The following is a 23,455-nucleotide window of genomic DNA, read 5'->3' as shown; positions in this document are numbered from 1 at the left end:
TATGCTTTCGCTACCAAAGTGCTTTCTATCAAACATTCATTTGGATTCATTGGAGAGCACCTTTGGTTTAGCATCTTGCCCAGTGATATTTGGCATGCAGAGTGGAGCGGCCAGTGATTGAACCACCTATGATCAGCAGACGCATGGCTCTACAGCCACCTCATCTGTGAGTTGACGAGTTTTGGCACCAAATACGGCAATTTCAAAGGATACTTTTCTTAACGTTTGGAGTTTGCAAACCTTCATGGAGTGAAGAGGCTTTCTCCTTTCCAAACCAGCTGTAGCTGTTCTTTTTTCTTTTTTTCTTTTCTTTTTTTTTTTGGGGGGGGGGGGGGGGGGGTTGTATTTAATATGGATGTGGAGTCTGAGACCTTGGCTTGAATTTGCTGGGACACTCCTGGGAGGACTCTGCATCATTCTTTTTCACATGTGACTGAAAGTCTGCTGTCAGGTCAGCATCACATTCCCACTCTGACATTACTGTGTGCAGCAGCAACAAGTCTGTAACACATTCTAATGGTTTATTTCAAATCCATGAAGCAACCCCTAACTAACAATGAATAAGTTAAAAAAAAAAAAAGAAAAAAAAAAAGAAGAAGAACAAAACCGGTGGGATTTTTAATACAGCAGACTCTCCAAGAAGAAATAAGACACAACACAGGAACTCCTTCAGATCTGCATATATTCTCAAGGGTAACATTCATTCTATCAGAGCTTCAGTAAGGTTTGAAATGTCAGGAGAAACATTCTAGAAATATCCTGATCGGAGAAGAAATTATATAACAAAAGGGTGGAGAAACAATGTAGCACTTGATTCTGCTGTAGTGCATGTACTCATGCCTTAGTGTCAAATGATTCTTACATCTACTCTGTCCTCACTCGCCTCTCAAAAACACATCAAGGGAGAGAAAGCTGGAGGTTTGGGAATTTCATTTATCCCTCCTCACAAACACATGCAGGGGACTGCAGAGAGCAGCAGACATCGGGTCTTTCTCAACAGGAGGTGTGAGGGATGGATACATTAATCCTCTTTTCCAGGTGTTGGGTGTAATTAATAACCGCAGGTCTGTGTAAGCACTACATTTCTCAGTGGGATCATGAGAAATGGTTACTGGAAATAAGGTTACTGGACAGAAGTGACAGGCTTCTGCGCGAGCAGCACCATCACAGCGACGACACCTGAAAGGACAAATGCTCATTCCTGATTATCCTCCAGAGACCACGTTCAGCGTTCGACAGATATTTAGAGTGCAGTAGATTCCCCCGACTGTGCCAAAAATCATGGTTCAGAGGGATCGACTGAAAAACATGAGGGGCAGGGGAAAATAAAAATCCAAAAATATATATTTGTTTATATTTATATATATTTATATATTTACGAGGTATGTATCCACAAAGAAGAAAAGAAATTCCAAAATAGGCAGTCTGTGTTTTTCCAAGTGAGTCCTTACTTGCCATGCCTTAAGGAAACATTAATATTAATAGTAATTTTAGTCAAAAATCTAAAAAAAAATACAACTGGGAAACTTTGCTGTCCGTCAGCCGTGCTCTGAAACCATAATCTCCACTGTTGGGAGTCTGAAGGCTCCAAATTAGCGGTGACGTCAGGCAGCTGCACTCCAAAAACAGAAAGAAAACAAAGTCTGCAAATCTCAAATCACAAAATCCAAATCCAAGGATTCACTTCAAGAGAAGAATAAAATAAAACCTATCGGGTGAAACTCCCCTAACCGTTGATTTCACAACAACTGCAGTCTCAGAGTCTCCGCCGTGGAGCTGGCGCCGAACTGTTGAGGCTGGGTTGAGGTGTTTGTACTGGAGAAGTGAAGAGAGGTCAACCACAGGTCCAAAAAAAGGTGTCTTTGTGCAACAAAACAGGCCTCACCATTAAAGTGCCCCTATTAGCCTTTCTGGGGTTTGCTAAAACACCTTGTTTGTAGTCCAAGCTTTTCCTTACATTTCTGATCTATGTCACTGTGTAACATGTTTAAATAAATCCTGCCTAGCTGCTAGTGTGGAGCACTCTAACAAAGAAACACCCCCCCTCCACATGCTCCTTCGCCGTGGGACATTATTTTGTTGCTAGGGTTGCTGTGATAACTCTAAAATATCTCCAATACTAGCAAAGCACACGGCATCGTCTGTTTCTGGCTAAAACACGAGCATTAATATGCTCACGATACCCGTCAGCTTCTATCCTACCCTCTAAGGCAGTGGTGTCAAACTATGGGGACTTGAATCGGCCTGGCAAAGATGCCAATCCGTCCCACTGGATGGCTTTGGAAAATATGGAGGAAGGCATGCATTTTTGGACTTTTAACTGTATTTTTTTTTAAGTTTTACAGATTTTTCTGCTGATAAAGACCTCCCCCACAGCCATTTATACTGGACCAGAGTAGTTAAGTAATAAATAAACAATTACATGACAGAAAAGTTCCTGTTTTTCACTGTCTACTGTAGAAATTTCAATTTAACTTAAATTCATCAATTAACAAAAACTTTGTTTTATAAATACAGGACAGTCTGTGCGGTGAGCTACCAGGACTTTTCTGTATTTTTACATATTTATCATGTAGAAAAACTCAGATGTGCTCTTGATCTTATCCTAACATATCTCAGGAAATGAATTGTGTGGCAGAAAGTGGGGTTTTATTTGTAAAATGAGTTTGACATAATTACATTAAATAGAGGAAAATTCCCAGCAACACTGTTCTAATGGACATATTCTATTGTTCTGTCTACTGTTGTAATTAACATTTATACAATTTCAAGAGAACAGCTGTATTATGTTTGATGCTGTTGTCGTGTCTTTCTGAAGTGGCCACTGCTAACGTGTTCTAAGTTGGCAGCTGTTAAAGGGCTATGCTGGCTGGGCACAAAAACGCTGCCTTGCTTCTGTTATAGCAGTGGACCAAGTGGAGCAGACTGGGCTCAGACGACGAGAAGAGGCGCTGCAGGAGTGCACAATATGAAGTAATCCTATTAGTTAAAAACAGCATAATAGGGGCACTTTAACTGAAACAAATAACGAAGGAGCCAGATGTCCTCCACACATTTGTTAGTCAGGCTGGCAGAAGGCGATGGCTGCCCACTGTAGTCATGCTAGGTACTGCTGCAATGCTGTCTTCGCTCTGAAAAGAGACACAGAATGAGTCCAGCAGGCTAAATGAGTGTCTGAAAGGATATTTTCTTTTTTGTGACGCACTGTTCTGGCCCACCTGTCACTGAGGTTGGGGTCAGAGGATTGTGTCAGTTTGTGCAGGATGTCCACAAAGCCCATCTCCCTCAGCTTGTCCTGACGCTCCTGAGAACCTGAGGACACACAGTGAAGCAGAGAGGACAAATAACAATGTCTGCTGACATGTAAAATCCCACTGCAGCTGTGTGTTCATTAATATGAACACAGTCACATGTTCTACAGCTGTATCTTAGCACCAAACCCTCCAATCAGCTCCCTCCTCTGTCCCTGGTCAACTGCCTTGAAGACGTAAAAATCAGGATGCCAAATAATTTTCTCAAACTGAACTCTGGGGTGTAGTTCCCCAAGCCCCAGCTCCAGAAAGGGACTGATCTATGCCATGATGTGGATGGCTGCTCCTATTCACCATCTCCAGGAGTCTCCATCCTGGGTGAAACTAGAGAACATCACCAGACTCTGGCCATTAATCTCAAATTCCCCAGCTGAGACCCCCCCATTCATCACCTTCATCACCTCCTGCTTGGAGTGCTGCATTGGTGCCTTGGACAAGCTGCAGTATGCTCATAAAACAAAATTGACAAAGTTTCTACCGACACCAAGTCGTGACAACATCCCACCTTTATTCACCTCTTGGCTTTGATAAAGTTCGGTATCTCCTATAAAATCCTGCTTCCCAGTGCTTATCTGACATTTCACCTCCTACGCTCTGTCCTGGACTCTGTGTTTCCCAGATAACAGCCTGCTCTCTTTCCCTAACAACACAGCCTTCAGTGTTGGTACCCTGATTCTTTGAAATATGCTCCCTTCTGAGATCTGCCCACCTTTGGGCATTTTCAAATAGTGAAATGTCACAAGCCTTCAGGACAAAGGCAAACTATAGAAGAGAAATCAGAGTTTAATTAATAATGATGAATGAGTAAAGAAGAAACACTCAGTGCAAAAATGATTCCCAGATTCATCCCATCTGGTCACACAGCATGTTAAGATTTAATGAAGAGAACAATAACTTCAGTTTTAGCTGACAAAAAGGGATGAAAATCATCCAGGCCGAACACATTTCCTCTCCAGCTTACAAGTTATCTCCTTTAAGGCTCGACGATTGTTGCTTTTTTTCACTATTATCAAGACAATCGACCTCTGTGGGAGCAGAGAGTTGGCACTGAAAGCAATAAAAGTGAAGGAATGACATCTTAAAACTCTGTTACAGCACTTTCAGAAGGCCATGTACTATAATTAGTATTAAATCCACTGTATATTCCTATGGCTGACCTCTTTTTAAAACAAACAAACCAACAAAAACAAACACAGAAAATAGTAAACTGCAGCTTCGAAAGTCTGAGCTACACTCTCCCTGAATGAGCATTTAAAAGACTAAAATGTAAACAACCATTTGAGAGGTCGACTTTATTACCATGCTCCTTCCATCCTACACAGCATTTCTTCATCAGACATCTTTCAGCTTTGTACTCGCCTATGACGAGCCTTCATTCTGGTAAATGTTCTATAAACTAAAGCTGAACACTTAAGACCTCAGTTCTTACTACTTTAACGTGAGCTCAGCTTTCTTCATGTTCCTCGGTCTCCTTTATCTAAACCCATGCCCTTTTTTTATTAGTCCATGTACCTGTGTGCTGCATTTCTTACCGTCCTCCTCATTCCAGATAAGGTTTGAGACGCAAAAGGTTGCAGCAAGCTGCAGTTTCACATTCGAATGCCCCTGTGGGAACAGCAGACATCAGAGAAGTTACAAGTCAAGAAAGACGGGACAATAACACAGATCAATCAGGCCCCGACCTCTAGTATGTGCTTAAACACTAACAGTGTGCACAGTACCATGTAGTATTTGATTTTCTGTAGCATGTCGTCATTGGTCATGATGAGGTCCTTGGCTGTGTTGCCATCGGCAATGTTGGCTAGGATGCACAGCGTCTGACAGACAAAGTGTTACATCAGTGCTTTTATCTGAACAGTTTGTTCTGAGGTTAAAAAAAATAAAAGAAAGCAACAGGCAACACATTCACAAAACTGGCAACATTTGATCATCACACTTTGTGTTTGTGGACGTCAATCTGTCCACTTAGAAGGCACAAACTGAGTCAAACTGATAACAAGAGCACTGGCCAGGCAACAACCAGACAACCCCCAAACCATGGACCCCTCTATAGCTCTGCCTTGATGCCTGCAGTCCACTCAGCTTGTAGTTCCCTCAGTATTGCACATCCATACGTACTGTCACATGAAGGTTTACAGCACAGCACAGTGTCAACGATGTGGAAGAAATACCATGAGGAATCAATATGACCAAAATCTCATATTCGATATGACATTTCTCATCCCGATGATGATATAAATCACAAAATAGTGCTTTTTCTGTAAATGCTGTGAATCTCAGGCAGCTCGACCTGGGCGTCATGTACCTGGAGTCGAGTGTTTTGACTGATGCATGAAACTTTATATTTGTAGATACAAGTTGCAACAGCTGCCATTTTCTTTCTGAGTATTTATTACACGCCGCGCTGCGGGGAAAAGCCTGTTCTAACGTTTTTGAGCACCTGACGGCTCTTTTTTGCTTCTCATCCGTAAACTCTCTCCTTACTCTTTCACGTGATTCTTTCGTAGGTGGTTGAGAGGTTTGTCGTGTTTGAGTCTGTGGTGGGGACTGGTTTGCAGCATAACTTGCATAGTACAGTGTTCTGGTCTGGTCTGGTCTGGTGTCAGACTTTTCATAACCAAACCATGTCCGTGCTACAGAGGGAGCCCCTCATTTAGGAATAAGGTCCTCGATTTTTGTTGACTGGTCCTTCTGTTTGGAGCTGCCTGGTTCGTCTTCACTGGCCATGCTGGTATTCTGTGTACTGCATTCCCGTGGTGGCCATCCCAAAAAAATATATTGCTGTAAACAGTGGATTTTGCTCCACCACGAAATAAAAGATAGCTTATAATATGAAACCAGAGAAGTTTTACCCATATGGAAAAGTAAAAACATATATGATTTATTCATGAAAGTGGCCACTTTCATGAATAAATCATATATAAATCATACAAGGCTTACATGATTTACTCATGAAAGTGGCCACTTTCTCATTACTTTCATATATTTTTTTAGTAAGTATACAAAACATACAAGTTTCATTATATAATTTTTCAAGGGATCTTATGTGTTTTCACTCTTGTATGCTTTTCATACAAGTTTCATACAAGACAGATAAAAACTTTATAAGATTTATAGATATCTTTTCCATATGGGTAATTTCGTCATCCGATACATTTCGTCATATCACACAGTCCTAACTGTACACACACACACACACACACACACACACACACATTCATCACCAGGAACCCAGGGCCCACTGCACCAGTACAAGGTTTATTTTATCCACTTACCAAATGCAGCTGGACAATAACTCCCACCCACCCACTCCATAACGTGCACCAGTGAACAACACCGGAAATCATCTCCTTGTATAACTCCTCCATCTAATGCACAGTGCAGTAGTTACACTCTTTTGCACTTGCTCTACAGCAAAGTTTTACAAATTGATGTCAATCGTATCTATTTCACTTCTTATAATTGAGCTATTTGTATATATTAGAGCCATTTCTTATATTTTGTAAACTTTGTAATATATTGTATTATTTAATTTAGTTCAGTCTGTTACTGTTATTTTCTTGGAGCAACTGTAACCACATATTTCAACCTCCTCCAACACGCCCTTTCTGAAGGCTCTCTTGTTGCCTGTCCAGTCCATCTGTTGTTACTTTCATCTGCATCAAAGCAACTGTAATAGACTCACAATGGTTTGTGCTCCCTAACTGGACAGGTTGATATCGCGGAAGTTTAAGTGAGTGAGTGGCCTTAGAACCCTTACTAGATTGACAGGCAGCAGCAAATGCTTCTCCAAGATCACCGTTATCTTTTCTACTGAGCACTGTGTTAACACACCTGAACACTCCAGACCAGCAAACTGTCAAAACGTCTGCATTTATAGAGTCTTTTGTTTAGCAGCACCTGGTTGCTGCTTTTCCCTGTATGATGGGAATGGTGCAATGTGTCCTGTTGTGCTGTTCACCCAGGATTGTTTGGGACCAGATTATTGTTTATGTCCCGATACAAACACCACTGAATTTAACTACACCCACATCAGTAGATAGGACAAGACTAACCTCAGGCAGACAGCCTGTGATCACATAAGCAGAATGTTAAACTGCTCTGCCACACAGCAGCACGCTGAACTTAGAAAAAATAAAAAAAATAAATCATCTGTACGTGTGAACCAGACGGGTGCTCACCTGCTCTTTGACCTCTATACTGTGCTCCGCTTCGAGGATGAGGGTAACTGCCTGCATGATCTGCTTCCCGTGGGAGCTCATGATCTGGTCAATGTGCTGACAAAATGAGAGTTGGGAGTAAAGGGAAAGCAAAGGAGAATCAGTATGCATGTTGCACTTAAGACCTCTGGACAATTCATTCAAATTCAGCCCATACTGGATCGTTCATATGTAGTGAAAACACAAGAAAGTGGGGAGCATTCAACGCTGACCCAGAGGTCAAGTACCACCTATGGCTACGTTCACACTGCAGGCGAAAGCATCAAATACGACTTTTCTGACCCTGTGCGACCCATATCCGATCATGGTATGACAGTGTGAACGGCACAAATCCGATATTTTCAAATCCGATCTGGGTCACTTTCATATGTGGTACTGAATCCGATACATATCTGATGTTTTAGAAAGCGACTGCTGTTTGAACGGTCATGTCGCATTAAATCCGTCTTTTACGTCACTGACACAAGACAGACGCCAATTATCAGCGCCGGAGAAGACATCGCGAACGCTTCCTGGCCATCCAGTGTAGATGTCAGTGAAACTGTTGAGAAGACAATGTTGGAGAAATGTGAACATTTTATTTGTACTGTATAATTGCAGATTCTGACAGAAATCTGCAACTATCCTTTGAAGGACCGCTCCTCTAAAACAGCAATAAGGATCATTATTAGGCCATATGTAAATGACAAAATAACTTAAAGCAAAATTGGGAAACGTAAAGTCTGAAACAAGTCTTTATATTAAGGTCCATCAGTCAAACAATCCTGTTTGGTCTGGGTCTAAACAGAGCACGTTGTGTGTGACATCTTCTTTTGTGCATGCGGGCCGCTTTGAGGGTTCACACTAGAGTGTTTGCTGTCACATTTTATTTGTAGTGTGAACGAGCAGACAAAAAAAATCGGATTGATCAAAAAAATCGGAATTGAGCATTAAGACCTGCAGTGTGAATGTAGCCTATGACCACCTAAGAGCAGTTCACAAACAGCAGCAGTACGTTTATTGCACACACTCTTTTGTGAAAGTGGATTTTGTCGATACCGAATCTGACACAGCACGATAGTCACGATAATATTTGCATGTAACCAGTGGAAAGCTAAAAGTTTATTCATTTAACAACATCGTTTCATAATTACTGCAAAGTATCCACAGCAAACAGTACACATTTTAAAAATATCTTAAATATTATCTGGGAAATATTAATATTAGCTCTCTCGGCTCTACTGTAAACTGAACAGAGGTTTTGATCGGTAATGCGACAAAACATCACCATGGAATTTGGGAAGCTGCTCTACACACCAAACTGTTGTAGCTGCTTAACACTCACTCATTAGTATCCAAACATCAATTTTCTTTTGCTTATCCAAGCTTACCCAGCTACTGGCTCCCTGTGTAAGGATATGAATGGGAACCAGAACTGGAGACAGTCTCTCTGGCGTTGGAGCCTCACATTTCCTCACTCACAGAGTCATATGCCAAAACAGCAGACTCCTTTTGAGCCCCTAATCTGAGCAAAGATTGTACTGATGGACACCTACATCAGAAACTGACTTGTTTTTGTTGTACAGTGGGGCAAAAAAGTATTTAGTCAGCCACCGATTGTGCAAGTTCCCCCACTTAAAATGATGACAGAGGTCAGTAATTTGCACCAGAGGTACACTTCAACTGTGAGAGACAGAATGTGAAAAAAAAATCCATGAATTCACATGGTAGGATTTGTAAAGAATTTATTCGTAAATCAGGGTGGAAAATAAGTATTTGGTCACCTCAAACAAGGAAAATCCCTGGCTCTCACAGACCTGTAACGTCTTCTGTAAGAAGCTTTTCTGTCCCCCACTCGTTACCTGTATGAATGGCACCTGTTTGACCTCATCATCTGTATAAAAGACACCTGTCCACAGCCTCAACCAGTCAGACTCCAAACTCCGCCATGGCCAAGACCAAAGAGCTTTCGAAGGACACCAGGAAAAGAATTGTAGACCTGCACCAGACTGGGAAGAGTGAATCTACAATAGGCAAGCAGCTTGGTGTGAAAAAATCAACTGTGGGAGCAATAATCAGAAAATGGAAGACATACAAGACCACTGATAATCTCCCTCGATCTGGGGCTCCACGCAAGATCTCATCCCGTGGGGTCAAAATGATCATGAGAACGGTGAGCAAAGATCCCAGAACCACACGGGGGGACCTGGTGAATGACCTGCAGAGAGCTGGGACCAAAGTAACAAAGGTCACCATCAGTAACACACTACAACGGCAGGGAATCAAATCCCGCAGTGCCAGACGTGTTCCGCTGCTGAAGCCAGTGCATGTCCAGGCCCGTCTGAAGTTTGCCAGAGAGCACATGGATGATACAGCAGAGGATTGGGAGAATGTCATGTGGTCAGATGAAACCAAAGTAGAACTTTTTGGTATAAACTCAACTCGTCGTGTTTGGAGGAAGAAGAATACTGAGTTGCATCCCAAGAACACCATACCTACTGTGAAGCATGGGGGTGGAAACATCATGCTATGGGGCTGTTTTTCTGCCAAGGGGACAGGACGACTGATCCGTGTTAAGGACAGAATGAATGGGGCCAAGTATCGTGAGATTTTGAGCCAAAACCTCCTTCCATCAGTGAGAACTTTGAAGATGAAACGAGGCTGGGTCTTCCAACATGACAATGATCCAAAACACACCGCCCGGGCAACAAAGGAGTGGCTCCGTAAGAAGCATTTGAAAGTCCTGGAGTGGCCTAGCCAGTCTCCAGACCTCAACCCCATAGAAAATCTGTGGCGGGAGTTGAAAGTCCGTGTTGCTCGGCGACAGCCCCAAAACATCACTGCTCTTGAGAAGATCTGCATGGAGGAATGGGCCAAAATACCAGCTACTGTGTGTGCAAACCTGGTAAAGACCTATAGTAAACGTTTGACCTCTGTTATTGCCAACAAAGGTTATGTTACAAAGTATTGAGTTGTATTTTTGTTATTGACCAAATACTTATTTTCCACCCTGATTTACAAATAAATTCTTTACAAATCCTACCATGTGAATTCATGGATTTTTTTTTCACATTCTGTCTCTCACAGTTGAAGTGTACCTCTGGTGCAAATTACTGACCTCTGTCATCATTTTAAGTGGGGGAACTTGCACAATCGGTGGCTGACTAAATACTTTTTTGCCCCACTGTATGTAAACATGTCTTTGTGTTGAAAGTGAGAAAAGTACTCCTGGTGTGTTTGTGTGATTCAGAGAACACTACCTCTGCCATCAGATCTGTGACTGCAGACAGGGCCAATATAAGGATCTGACCATCGAGCCCAGCGTGACTTAGAGTTCCTCCTAAATGACCGGGTTTTCCATGCTCTCTCTGAGGAATAACCCATTTCCACCACTTAAATCTGATCTTTTTCCTTAGCTTGTGGCTACAGGCAAGGGTAGAGATCAACAGAGTCTGGCTTCACACTCAACTCTGTTTTCACTACAACAGTGTATCGATGCAGACACTGCACTAGTCTACCACACTGTATCCACTCATTTTGGCAACTGGGTATTGGACCGCCAACTGACCTACAAAGCAGCAGACCCTCAGCCAGGCGCTTGCCAAAAAGCCCCACTACAAGACCTGACTCAAAATCGAGGGCCTCTGTATCCCTGTGCTGCATGAGTTAATCCTTTGATGAGTTTATTAAAAAAAACAGTAAAAAAAAGTCACATTCAATCTGACCTTCTAACCAGGACCAGTTTGCCCTGAAAGAACCTATGAGGGCTTATTCCCCCAGACGACTACAAATCTCACCAAACACCAAACAACATTCATGGATTCTTTCATACTTAAGAAAGCTCAAAAGCTTCAAAGCACTTAGTAGTTTGTAGTGACTCACAGTAGAAACAGTGTGCATTACACCAAATCACAAGAGTTTAACGTCCTACAGGAAACACGCTACCATTTATCTGTCCACTCCGCTTAGAAAGAAACTAATCTGACTGCTTATTGTAGAGCATTTACTTTGTTGTGACTGTTGTTGTAATATCCATAAAACTGATTTAAGTTACAATGTGATTCAGTGTGAAGTTTTGTGCTTTAAAAAATTCAAAGCCTTTGAAATTTGACTCAGAACGAGGTGATTTCCATCTGAGATTTAATTTGAGCCGGTCAGTGTTCAGCAGTTAATCGACACAATAATCGACAGCTTATCCAACAATGGAAAAAACCCCAAAACAAACAAAAGAGAAAAAGCTTTAATTGCAGCCTTATTCATGTCTGTTCACGTGTGTGTTTGCGTGTCTCACAGGGCGTGTCGACAGTAGATTGCGCAGCAGACCGAGGGTCTTCATCAGCACGTTGGTGTCGGGGTCTGATAGCAGGCGGAACAGCTGTTCTGTGCCCAAACACCGAACAATCTCCACCTTCACCTTCTGATCAGCTTGGAACGCCATATTCTTAACACACAAACACACAAAGTAGTCAGTCGGGATATTTTAACATCAAGCCAAACACAGCAGCTCACTTTTACAGTGCAGACGAAAGGTGGAGGGGAATATTTTAAAGTACAAAAATTAAATAAAAGCTCACCATCAGGGCCCAGATCCCATTGACTCTCAGTGCAGGACTATCGCTCTGTGTTAGACTGCATAGTAATTCAATTACCCCTGACTCCAGGATGGGCTGCAGACACACAAAGACAACTGGACTCAACATTAAAGTAATTAAAAAACAAAAAAAGAAAACGTTACTTTACTAAACAGCTATTTTTTAACATCTCCATCAGGAACGGCATCATCATCATCAGTCGTGCTGTCTGCAGAACATTTCCTCTCAAATACTGTTTGCATGGGGCTGTTTCCTACCTACATTCATAATCAGCTCTTGTAGAAACACCTTATACAAATGTGGGAGCCGGGTTTGTCTCTTTTTGGTGCTCTGCCTGTGTCAGAAATGCAGGTGTGACGTGTGTGCCTGCTTTTTGGTTAAAAGCCGCTTCTTCCCGCAGGGCAGTGAGGAGGGGTTAGTGAGTTTACAGCTTCAGAATGCAGAAGATCAGAAAACTGACTCTAGTCATTCACGGTGTCGCTCCCTCAACCACAGCCGCCCACTCTCTCCGCTTCTCTCTGCACTTCAGTCTGGGTTCCTTCTCAGAGTAGGTGTAAGACCTGCACTTAATCTCTTTTGCTGTAGGGAAATGTGGCTTCTGAACTTCTACCTGCCCTGCTGTGTTTACCAGCACATGTTCCACCTGCTCAGTTTTTAAAGCTTTCTGCTGTGGCTGAAAACGAGGCTGTGTGAGCGGTGAGATTGTACCAAACCAGGACAGCTGTGAATCAAACAGCTGAACGTGTCACCAAACTCGATTCATTTCAGAACCCGGGGCGTCTCCATGAGTGTACCTCTTTGCTGGGTGAGAATTCCAGCAGTAGATTGCATAGTGTAGAGGAAGCCATAACCAGGACTTCATCCGGGGCGTTCTGCAAGAGCTGCGTACAACAGAACACACAACCTTAGTTAATATTTCCTCTCACAATCGCAGACAGGCTCAACGTTAATGTGTCAGGTAGAGAAACTCAGAGCTCCACTAAACAGCTGTGAAAATATGCTGTAAACAAAACTTTAACGTCAAATTCCAGTGACCTTCATCAGGGGTTTCCATACTGCATGATCGTGGAAGCTGGTTCTCAGCTGCTGCACCGACCGTGAAAGACTGTGAAGACACCTAGGACAAAACAAAAATATAAACAGGTGGTTTAATGGAGATATTCAGTGTGTCAAAGCTTTGGTTTAATGTACCAGAACAGCACCGGAGCCTGAATTAAACTGCCTGCAGTTTTACTCATCAGCAGGCAAATCCCACTGTGGTCCAAGCCAGGCCTCCAGAGTGCAACAGCAAGCTGACATAAAGGGTTAAATGTGTACAGAGAATTAATACTAATTATATGATTTAAAAAGTAATGTAACGTTTTGTCTAACACAACTGTATGAAATCTACCGCAAGTGGACCTATTACACTAAATTCTTCAGCTCCCTTTACATTAAGGTCCCGCCCCCCTTAAGCTAGCTTTATTCTGATAGGTTGCCCTACATCTTAGTTTTCCCCAAACAGAAGCAGCGAAAGGCTGTGGCTCTGCTGTAAACCTTTTAAGAATATCGATCTTAATTAGAAGCGGCAAATTTCTCTAATACATCTGTACCAGTTTGGACATGAATCTGATCCAGAGCATGAGTGCGCACAGCACGAGGAAAGCAACAAACATTAAAGCAGGACGTCTCTGTTCAGTAAATATTTTTCTCATTACTGTTTATTGGATTATTAGGGTGGATATAATATTTCAATCAAATCTACATGACTTCCTGTTAAAAGATCTACATAAAAGCAATGAAATGGCTACTTTGCACCATACCTGACAGCCGCCAAACGGACTTTAATGCTGGATTCTGATAGGCCGCTGACTATCCTGTCCATCATGTTCTCCGTCTCTGTTATCTGAAAGCCAACATGAGGGGCCGGGTTAGCACAGAAACATATAATTGCACGTTTACATAAGCAAACAGAGACGTAAACCAGAGGGCACCTTTTTGCGGATCTCCTCATCGTTGGAGCCCAGTGAGGCGTACAGTTTGAAGGCTGCTTGTCTCAGCTCGTGTGCGTGTTTCAGGTCGTGGTCCAGCTACAAGACAGCAAAGTGAACTGTTGCTGAACATTAAGTGACAAAGGTTTTTTATTCAAGGTGAAGGATCCATTTTGTGATAAATAAATATGTTTATCAGCATTACGTATTTGTTCCTGGGAACTGAAGGCAGTAAATGACTGAAATCTGAGGGTTACCGGGTCAAAGCTGAGTGATCAAACAGCTAAACAGTCTTTCTGGGCAAAAGGAATACATTTCAACAGCCTTCAATTTGTCTTAGTAAACAAGAAAGGAAATGTTTTAGGCACTCAGACAGCAGATATTTAAATGCCCTGAAAAACATCTACAACTATAAGACTGATTAGCACAAGTTCAGTTTGTTGGTTCACAGACAAACGTTACAAGTCCCTGACCTTTTCATCAGAATCCCGCTATTGAGCTACATGGATGCAATCAAATTTGTTACGCAAAGAAGAAAAGAAGTTTTGATAATCCCAAAAGGAAACTGTCAGCACTTTCTAATGCTCCGACTTTCAATTCACAGGTCCAATTTTTAGTGAATCCACATCTTTACTGTGACTATGGTCGAAGCATTAGCTACGCTTCATTGTTGTTTATAAAACATCAGCATTCAAATCATTTTGTAACTGCATCTTCTGACAAAAATCTCCAAACACACAATTTACAGACCACAGCTGTGGTAGGATTTACACTAAATTGACATGTAAACGTGATCACTCATAGCTACACAACTAGTTTTCCTCTCACTCAGCACACGGGCAGCAAATCAGCTGCTCACTGAACAGAGCAGACCATACACAGGTGTGCCTGCAGCAAATATAATTCACACTCAATTATTTAAAGTTGTGATCAAAAGTTTACACTCATCGTAAGCACGAATGCCATGGTAATGCTTTCAGTGATTTCTTTGAACTATTTTATGTTCCAGGGAAGAAATGACTGCAACTTACATCATTAACAAAAAAACAACAACTACTGAGTGTACAACTTTGAATTTACACACAAAGTCAAATATATATATAAACCTTTTAATAGGTGGTGCAATAGGTAAGCACAATTTTTAATAAAAAAAATCAATATGAAAATTGTATTAACAAATTAGAAGGCCGTTAACTGTGAAATCTGGACTGCACTCTCTCAGCAGACACTGAATGGGCCATGTTTGTCATGTTTGAAGAACACAGTGTTCTGTGTTCTTCACAGCACTGGTTTGCCCTCTTGTGGGCATAATGGGATATTTAAACGGATACGTGTGTGTTTTGTGACAACACTATTTCATGGGGGCAGTGGGAGACCTTAGACCAGCAGCTGGTTTCATCGAGAGCAGCTTAGAGAAGGGGAAATCTAAAAGTCACAAAGCCTGTGATGGATGAAAAGTTGCCACAGTGGCAACGTCTTGAACTGATGTGTGATGAACAATGCAATCAAGTTCTCTGAGATTCCTCATTTTAAAAGATAAATATTAAAACTGCTTAACTGTACAGACACGACTCACCCTCTTGATGTCAGTGATGGCAGACACTGAGCTGGGGTACTTGAAGTAGTCGGCTAGCATGGCCACGAGGTGATCAGTGGTGCTTGCGATCCTCTGCAGCTCCACGTCGGGCTCCATGAGATAGGCCAGTGTCTCTGCACCCTCCACCCTTTCCTCGAGCAAATGCTCTTTACTGCACATTCGCACGAGACATGGCAGGGTCTGCACAAGCAGCAAAAAGTCACATTTAAGGGGAAAAAAACAAAAAAGAAGTGCCACTGGTAGAATATCACAAGAGAAATAATGAAGCGAGGCACAAGAACATGCGGGAAAAATCTGACCTTTAGTACTATGCAGCTATCGTCTGTCCTGATGGCACTCGCTCGACACATATAGGTTAGACTGGAACAGGAGAAGAGGTCACAAATAAACAAAAGGTACAGAGGATACAACTCAGTAATAAATAAATGTTATGCCACTCACCATTTGGCTGCTGTTAGCTGCATTTCAATGGGTTGATCCCTTTGCATCATTTTGACAAATACCTGAGTGAGTAGCTCACCATCCACCAGCACTGATGAGAAAAAAAAGCACATGAGAGGAGAAAAAGACGAGAGAAAGTAAAAGAAGAAAAGCTCCTCACCATTCACCAGTGTCATGGAGACCTGAGTGTTCTCATACGCCAGGACTGAGAAACACTTTAACGCCTGCATGCGGACCTGGAGAACAGAGAACGATGTATGGAGTGTTACAGAGTATTGTGTGTCAAAGGTCATATCGTCACACTGGGTAAACATGCACACTCCCATTATACCTTATAAGAGGGTGAAATGAGCAATGGGGCAATACTTTGGATGGCGCCGTGGTTGAAAAGGATCGTCTGGTGCTCTGGAGTCTGAACACAACAAATCTCAAATCAGCAATCGATCAGTCTGAACAGAGACACTGTGATGGACTCCAGTGTATTTATGGGCAATCAAATACCAACAAATACCTTACAACAGTGGGAGAAGATCTGGGTGATGTACTCCTGGGTTCTCAGAGAGTTGCTCAGAAGAGACATTAAATGAGGAATCACAGTGGGGTCCTCAAAAAGAAAACAAACGAAAGAGAACATACACAGAATCATTTCAATGAGAGAATGGGTGATCATGTTCAAGAATAGTCAACTTTTAAACCATCTCTGATGTGAAAATGTAAACAAGGTGGGTGAAAATAAACTCCTGACAATCTCAGTTCTAAGAGATAAAACTTTATTGATCCCACAACGGTGAAATTTTTGCGTCACCTCAGCTCAGGTACAGATATCAGAAGGAAATACAAAAATACAAATAAGTACTATCAGTGAAAAAAAGTAAGATAATACACTATATAGAATGGTAGCATACACAGTATGTGATTATGGATATGGTTGGAGATATGGAAGACATAAACTATATAGCTTGACATAACTATTGTACCACTACTATTCCTATTTATAGACATGTACACACGTACACACTAAATATACATATGTATACATATACATACATATATACCGGCATATGTCCATACACATGGAAGGTCCATTATGCATGAAGTGGTGACCGTGGATGTTCACAGTGTCCAGTGACTTATGACATCGTGATTGAGGAGTTATAGAGTCTAACTGTTGGGATGAATGATCTGCGAGAGCGCTCCTTCCTGCAGCGAGGGTGTTTCAGTCTCTGACTAAAGGAGCTGCTCAGCCCACTCACATACTCATGCAGTGGGTGATGTGGGTAGTTCATGATGGATGTCAGCTTTACTAAAATCCTCCTCTCGCCAACCACCTCCACAGACTTCAGGGGACATCCCAGCACGGAGCTAGACCTCCGCACCAGTTTGTCAATCCTGCTCCTGTCCCTGTCCGTGCATCCACTCCCCCAGCAGGCCACTGCATAGAAAAGGGCAGATGCTACCACAGTGTCATTGAATATCCTGCAGACTCCGAAGGATCTCAGTCTCCTCAGCAGGTGGAGTCGACTCTGGCCCTTCTTATACAGGATGTCTGTATTTGTAGTCCAGTCCAGTTTATTGTTGAGGTGAACACCCAGGTACTTCTGTGGTGCTTTGTAAAAAATAAACCGTTCCATGTCAGCTGTGTCAGAGGAAACGCACTCGCAACCACTCAACAAGAGCGATGAGTCACCATACTCTGCACGGCACCTTGCAAATAGGGTAGCCACTGCTGCTAGCAATGCTAACAACAGCCACAGAATGGCTGTTTAACACATGCTTTTTTTTTACTTTCAGTCAAATAGTCGCGAGTAACATCTTTAACTAAAACTGTCCTCATGCTTGCTGTTGGAGATAAAAGAATGTGATGGTATTTTTTTTTAAAAGACTGACCTGCTGATTATGAATTTGACCCCGTAAGTATCCATGACAGCATGGATACTTTTGAACTTTTCTTTAATTCTCTCATAAAGATGAAATTTAAGAACCTCTCCTTTGCCCCTAACAATGAGTTTCGACACCTCACTAAAGTCACGGTATGACGACAATCAGAAGTGTTTCTTGGCTTTTCCAACAGTAGCCGCATAAGTCAGAAACCACCACTAACTAACTCTTCACTAACTTTTGATGCAAACCAGTCATTTTGTTCTATAAGCAGGCTGAAATCACTCAGACCAGGAGAGCTTCAAGTAAAGAGGGTTTTGTTGTTTTGGTTATAAAAATGACTTTTTCTCAACAACTGCACGACGTTACAGGAACTTCTATCATTGTCACTCAAATAATTCTCAAAATTAGGTGCACCAGGTTACCACGCAGAGCTTCATTTTACTAATACAATTGGAGTATATTTACATTTATCTGACATGGTTTGCATGCCTGTGTCTAGCTAACACCAGTGTTAGTATCCTGTGTCCATCCTCTTTGCGTAAACAAACTGCTGATGGTTAAAGTGTTTGATGGCTGCAAAGGCTTAAACAGAAAGACAGTTTATATGCTGGCTAGCTGGCTATTCAAACAAGGAAATGACAGATGGGTGCTCTGGTAGATTTCTGGTTACAGCGAGACAGACACAGTCGCTCCACATTACAGATTCCATTTTCTTTCAGAGAAGAATCAATATGCTGCATTTACACTGCTTTAGGTGTTTACACAGCATACTGCTACCAAGCGGAACAATCACACTTGTCTGTGCCACCATGAGGTTTAATTAACACCTCTAAGCTGCACGTCCGCTGCAGCAGAGGCTAACGAGTGTGGCAAAGAATTTGATATGACTCGGAATCAAATCGGATCATATTAATCGCTGCATTTCTTCCAATAATACATTTTATTAGTGCCTCTATTCTGTATTTATTTGCTACAACAAATACCTGAGACTGGTACTCTGCGCTTGTCATAACCAAACTTGTCTACACATGTGGTACAGAAGGCATTTAAGGCGACCTACAGTATAAAGCAGCTGCACAGGGGTGACTGGACTGATGAAGACAGTTCTGAGACATCGAAGGCAAGCTTCAATGAAGACCAGGTCCGGAGATAAGAGACCTGCAAGCACACAGAGTATGTGTAATTTCGCGTCACCTACAGTATTTGCATACATCTGTGTGTGCGTGTGTGTTTGACCCAACCTTGAAGAAGGGCAGGGATGATGTGACAGTCCACCAGGGACTTGATGTTGTTCTCAGTGCCCATGGCGAGGCTTCCCAACACTACGGCACACTCTGTCCTCAGCTCCATACTGGACGAGCTCTGCTGCAGCAGGTATAATAACCTGGAGCCAACAGAGGGGGGAAGCACAGTCAGGGTTTCTCTAGGTTTTTAATAAGACAGTTGAATAAAGTCTTATCACTTCTATCCAATGCAATTTATATACAGAGCACTGAAACACACAACAGTCACCTCAAGGCACTTTATACTGTAAGACAAAGAACCTACAATAATAGAGAGAAAATCCCAACAATAAGATGAGCAAGCAGTTTGTGACAGTGGAAAGGAAAAACTCTGGTTTAACAGAAAGAAACCTCTGGCAGAACCATACATAGGAAGTGGAAAAAGACAAATAAAGCCCCCAGCAGCCTATTTTTCTAGCCTTTGCCTAGAGAGGGCGTCTGTTTCCCAACTCCAACCTGGGAGCCGGTTCAACAGGAGAGCAAACCCTGCATAACCTGTAAGACATAGCAGAATTTACTACCAGGTTATATTGTATAGCTTTAACAGCTGTGCTATAGTTTCATATTATCATGAACTACAACTTTATACTGCTGTCAACAAAACAGACATTAGCATGTAGAACCTGGGGGTAAAAATAAACTTGGCCCTAACAGACCTTTTTTAAGTATCCATCTACTCTGTATCTGTGACCAAGTGGGTTCAGAGGATGGCTGGGGTAATGTACTGTGGTGAGTTTCATGCTCTGTTATGATATCAAAGAGGTTGGGGGTTGCAAAACCCCTGGATTCAAAAGCACCATAAGTGCTTTTAATGTGGTCCAACTTATTTGGTTGGAGGAACAGACACAAGAGGGTAAGCGTGCCATGTTCCAACAGCTTCATGTAAGTGCATTAGAACGACTTTTTTAAAGACCTAAAGAAGGAAGTAGAGAGCAGGAGAGCGTGAGAGGCGTGGGGATTCATACCTCGGCACGGCTCCGAGGACAATCAGATTGGCCTTCTGCTTGTTGTTTCCTATGACAGCGTTCTTCATGTCACTGCGAAAGCATACAAATACATCCAAATGAGACATGTGAATGTATTTGAAACAACATAATATAACATTAAGAGTGAATATGAACACCTTGATTTATAGCATGTTATCATTTAATTGATAAGTTATAAGCACATCAGGCCGACACAGGTCAGGCAGGCTGACGGTTTTAAAAACAACAATAGAAATCATTGATATCAAGCTCATGTTCTACATATTCTCATGTAACACATTAGAAATGAACAGGCTTCATCTAAGTGCATTTTCCCCCCATGTGCTTCTTCTGCTCTGTTAGTACCTCCAGATGATATGTGATATCAAACTGCAGCAAAGTGAGTGGAAAAGCACACTGATCTAGGAGGCAGATAAGGCGGTCAGGCGCTCGGCTAATGAAACGATACAAGTCGTAACCAGAGCTAGTCTCCCCGCAAGTTAAAAATAACTAAATAGTCCGAGTCCAAATCACAGCAGTCCAGACCAAGAGTGAGAGTGAGACATGAAGTCACAAACAGCTAAGCCTGTGCATGTAAGCACACACTCCTGCTGCAACACTGTCATCACTAATGTTTAGAATTTGGGACATGAAAAACAAGCACGTGTTGGTAAATGATAAACAGCCTGTGGAATTAAACTCTTAGCAACAACAACAGCTGAATTTAACATAACAGGGTGGACTGTTTGTTTTTTTAACCACCAATTTCATTCATTTTCAACAAAAAATAAAGAAAGAAAGAAAAATCAGGAAAGCCCAAAGACGTGCTATTGCAGTGGCTGAATAAAGTCTGCAAATTGGAGGCAAGCAGAATTTGACAGCTGTCATTTAATGCAAAAAAATTACTTCAAACCCTTTTTCCCTGCACGTTGTAAAACAAAATTTAAAACAAAATCAAAAACAAACAAAACAGCACACGCAGAGGTTTTCTGCAATGTCTCCACCCACCAAACAGGTTTTGGCCTTCCACCAAGAGAATTAATGAAAACTGTGAAAAAAATATATATGTAAGACTTCAATTTAATTTACAAGTTTAAAGCATAATGCATTTTATGCATCAAACAAAAACAAAAAAACTCTATAAGATGCACAGACTTCTTGCCTTACCTACATAATGCGCGACAGTATTTTTGTGTGTATTCACATAAGTACTATTCTGACACAGGAAAGACCCTGATATACATGTGTATATGTCATACAGACCCACACTTACATGACTCCCTGAAGCACTTTCTGTGGGTCGGGGTCAAACAGTCTGTCAACATAATGGCGACTAGTGGCGGTGACTTCCTGCATTAGAACAAAAAACAAAACAAAAACACAAACATGACTTTTAGAAATCACTGACTTCACCCTGGATTTACCTTGTACAGTGTTTTTTTCTCTACACTATCAAATGCTGTCCTCCACATCTGACAACAGACAAAGTGCACATATTTCAGCAGAGTAAAACCCTACGGAATTTGGTTTCTAACTGAACAAATATTAACCATTAAGTAAACAATAAATAATTATACATAAAAAGTGCGGTTTTAAATTTATATTTTTTTAAACTAAAATAACACCTTTTGTGTTACACACAGGAAAAATACAGCAGCCTCCACGGCAGGAGCCTTTAAAACCTTTTTGACACTGCACCCGGTGGCTGCATGCGACACCAGAAAACTGTGTTTATATCACTGGCAGCTTTGACCAGAACTTTCCGCAGAAGTCAACGTCCTCCAGCTGCCAACGGAGTCACACTTTGACGCCAGCACATAGCTCACAAGGTGTCCCAACACGTTCTGTACCTGTGTACCTCTCATTCAGACAGCCACTGTGGCAAACATTCATTTCACAAGTATACAGCATTATGTATGTATACACAATAACGGATCAACTCGTGTTTTAAAAAAAAGAGTGAAGCTGAGATGCTGAAGTATCAGTTACCATGATATCTTCAATCACACTGCCTCCTTTCTGCATACACCTACCATGGGGGGCGTTTCACGGGGGCTCCTTATGCGCTTTTTCGTGGAACATTTTGCGTTATATTAGCCAAGTTACAGTTGGCAGTGAGTGTCAGTTGCTAGAGTAAATCCCAGAGTCTTACCAATTACTACAGCTCTGACTGCCGACACACTACATATAAAAAAAACCTCAAGAGTAAGGAAACCAGTGAGTTAGCGAAGTTTGCTTCGCTAGCTTAACCGTATGCTACAGTTGCTAATGTTACTTGCAGGAGCACCTAACGTTAGCTAGGTTAACAATGTTAAGTTTGCTATTGCAATTAAGACGGCGCATAACTTAAAATCAAATAATACTGAGTGGTTTGAATAAAAATCTCATTCCTACAACTTTTTATCCAATGTGCATGATGCATTCTATAAACGTGTTTTGACTACTGCAAAACTGGTGACAGTACTGGTACTCTTAGCAATTAGCTGCTAACTCATTCCGAGTAACACTGACAGCTAGTTTGTTCGTTCAATTTTGTTAAAGGTTACAACGACGGGGCGAGCGGGCACAGCTCGCATGTATTCCCTTTATTGTGTTCGGAAGGTTCCCGCCCGCCCGGGCAACGCGAGGAAGCAAATCATTCTCTACAACAGCTACGTAGGCGGACCGCTACATGTTGCAATGCCTTTAACTTAGCTTTATGGCTAACAGAAAAACCTTTATACTTGAGAGCTTCTAGATGATCAAACAAAATCAGCTACTCGCAGTTGCCGTTTGCATTCCATAACCTGACACTGCTAGTTGAAATTATAAAGACTGGCACTCACAGACAGCACACTGATGCGGAGTGGGGCCTCCAATAAGCACGCCATCTCTCTTCCTCCGATGGAGCGCCCCAATCGGCGCAGCAGTCTGGAGACACTCCACCCCCCAGAGCAGCTTTGAGGGGCCTTTAAAAAGTAACTGTAGCCTAATCAGACAACTCTTTGCTAGCGTTATTTCTAAAACAGGCCCCTATATTCTTCCGTAGGCTCAGCTGTGATGTCCCGTAGCAGATATGCAACAAAAACCAACACCGCTAACTTAGCGAGCTCTCTGACAGACCGTGGACTTGTCAATAAAGTAAATATTGTTTATGAACGTGACGTAGTTGCTGTCTGCTTGAATTTGATTCGACACAATAGGTTGAGTCGTGCGAACTATGCATCAGATTAAGGA

The 23,455-nt window shown here is 42.0% G+C and overlaps 1 protein-coding gene across 3 annotated transcripts; it reads right to left on the bottom strand.

Annotated features, from left to right (window-relative positions):
* Window positions 1-1,342: 1,342 nt before the first annotated feature.
* armc8 (armadillo repeat containing 8) lies at window positions 1,343-23,436 on the bottom strand. 3 transcript variants are annotated; one of them, XM_085136256.1, is made up of 22 exons: window positions 23,065-23,433; window positions 21,513-21,589; window positions 20,240-20,311; window positions 19,233-19,375; window positions 19,052-19,149; window positions 16,622-16,714; window positions 16,442-16,522; window positions 16,271-16,346; window positions 16,111-16,201; window positions 15,969-16,029; window positions 15,649-15,849; window positions 14,076-14,171; window positions 13,905-13,987; window positions 13,138-13,219; window positions 12,897-12,983; window positions 12,085-12,177; window positions 11,802-11,951; window positions 7,493-7,588; window positions 5,033-5,128; window positions 4,844-4,916; window positions 3,219-3,312; window positions 1,343-3,131 (listed from the first exon to the last, which is right to left on the bottom strand). In XM_085136256.1, the coding sequence occupies exons 1-22, from the start codon at window positions 23,107-23,109 to the stop codon at window positions 3,098-3,100; spliced, it is 2,022 nt and encodes a 673-aa protein (XP_084992382.1). In that variant the 5' UTR covers window positions 23,110-23,433; the 3' UTR covers window positions 1,343-3,097. The 3 variants fall into 3 exon arrangements, 2 of the variants coding, with proteins under 2 accessions (XP_084992382.1, XP_084992383.1); XM_085136257.1 differs by lacking the exon at window positions 23,065-23,433 and adding an exon at window positions 22,273-23,050; XR_014869943.1 differs by lacking the exons at window positions 1,343-3,131; window positions 3,219-3,312 and adding an exon at window positions 3,320-3,895 and having other exon boundaries at window positions 3,936-4,916; window positions 23,065-23,436.
* Between the last annotated feature and the right edge of the window lie 19 nt (window positions 23,437-23,455).

This window comes from Neolamprologus multifasciatus, chromosome 16, assembly GCF_963576455.1.
Source record: "Neolamprologus multifasciatus chromosome 16, fNeoMul1.2, whole genome shotgun sequence".
NCBI classification, from domain to species: Eukaryota; Metazoa; Chordata; class Actinopteri; order Cichliformes; family Cichlidae; genus Neolamprologus; species Neolamprologus multifasciatus.
The sequence above is the reverse complement of the archived record's forward strand: the minus strand, read 5'-3'. Positions and strand labels throughout refer to the sequence as shown.

Bases quoted from the DNA above. Each gene is read 5' to 3' on its own strand.
- armc8 (XM_085136256.1), bottom strand. From the start codon at position 23,109: ATGGCGTGCTTATTGGAGGCCCCACTCCGCATCAGTGTGCTGTCT. The intron at 16,715-19,051 runs GTAGGTCGCCTT...TTTCTTTTTGAG, and splicing joins CTGTGCAGCTGCTTTATACT to GACCCCACTGTGATTCCTCA. The intron at 16,523-16,621 runs GTATTTGTTGGT...TGTTGTGTTCAG, and splicing joins TCTTCTCCCACTGTTGTAAG to ACTCCAGAGCACCAGACGAT.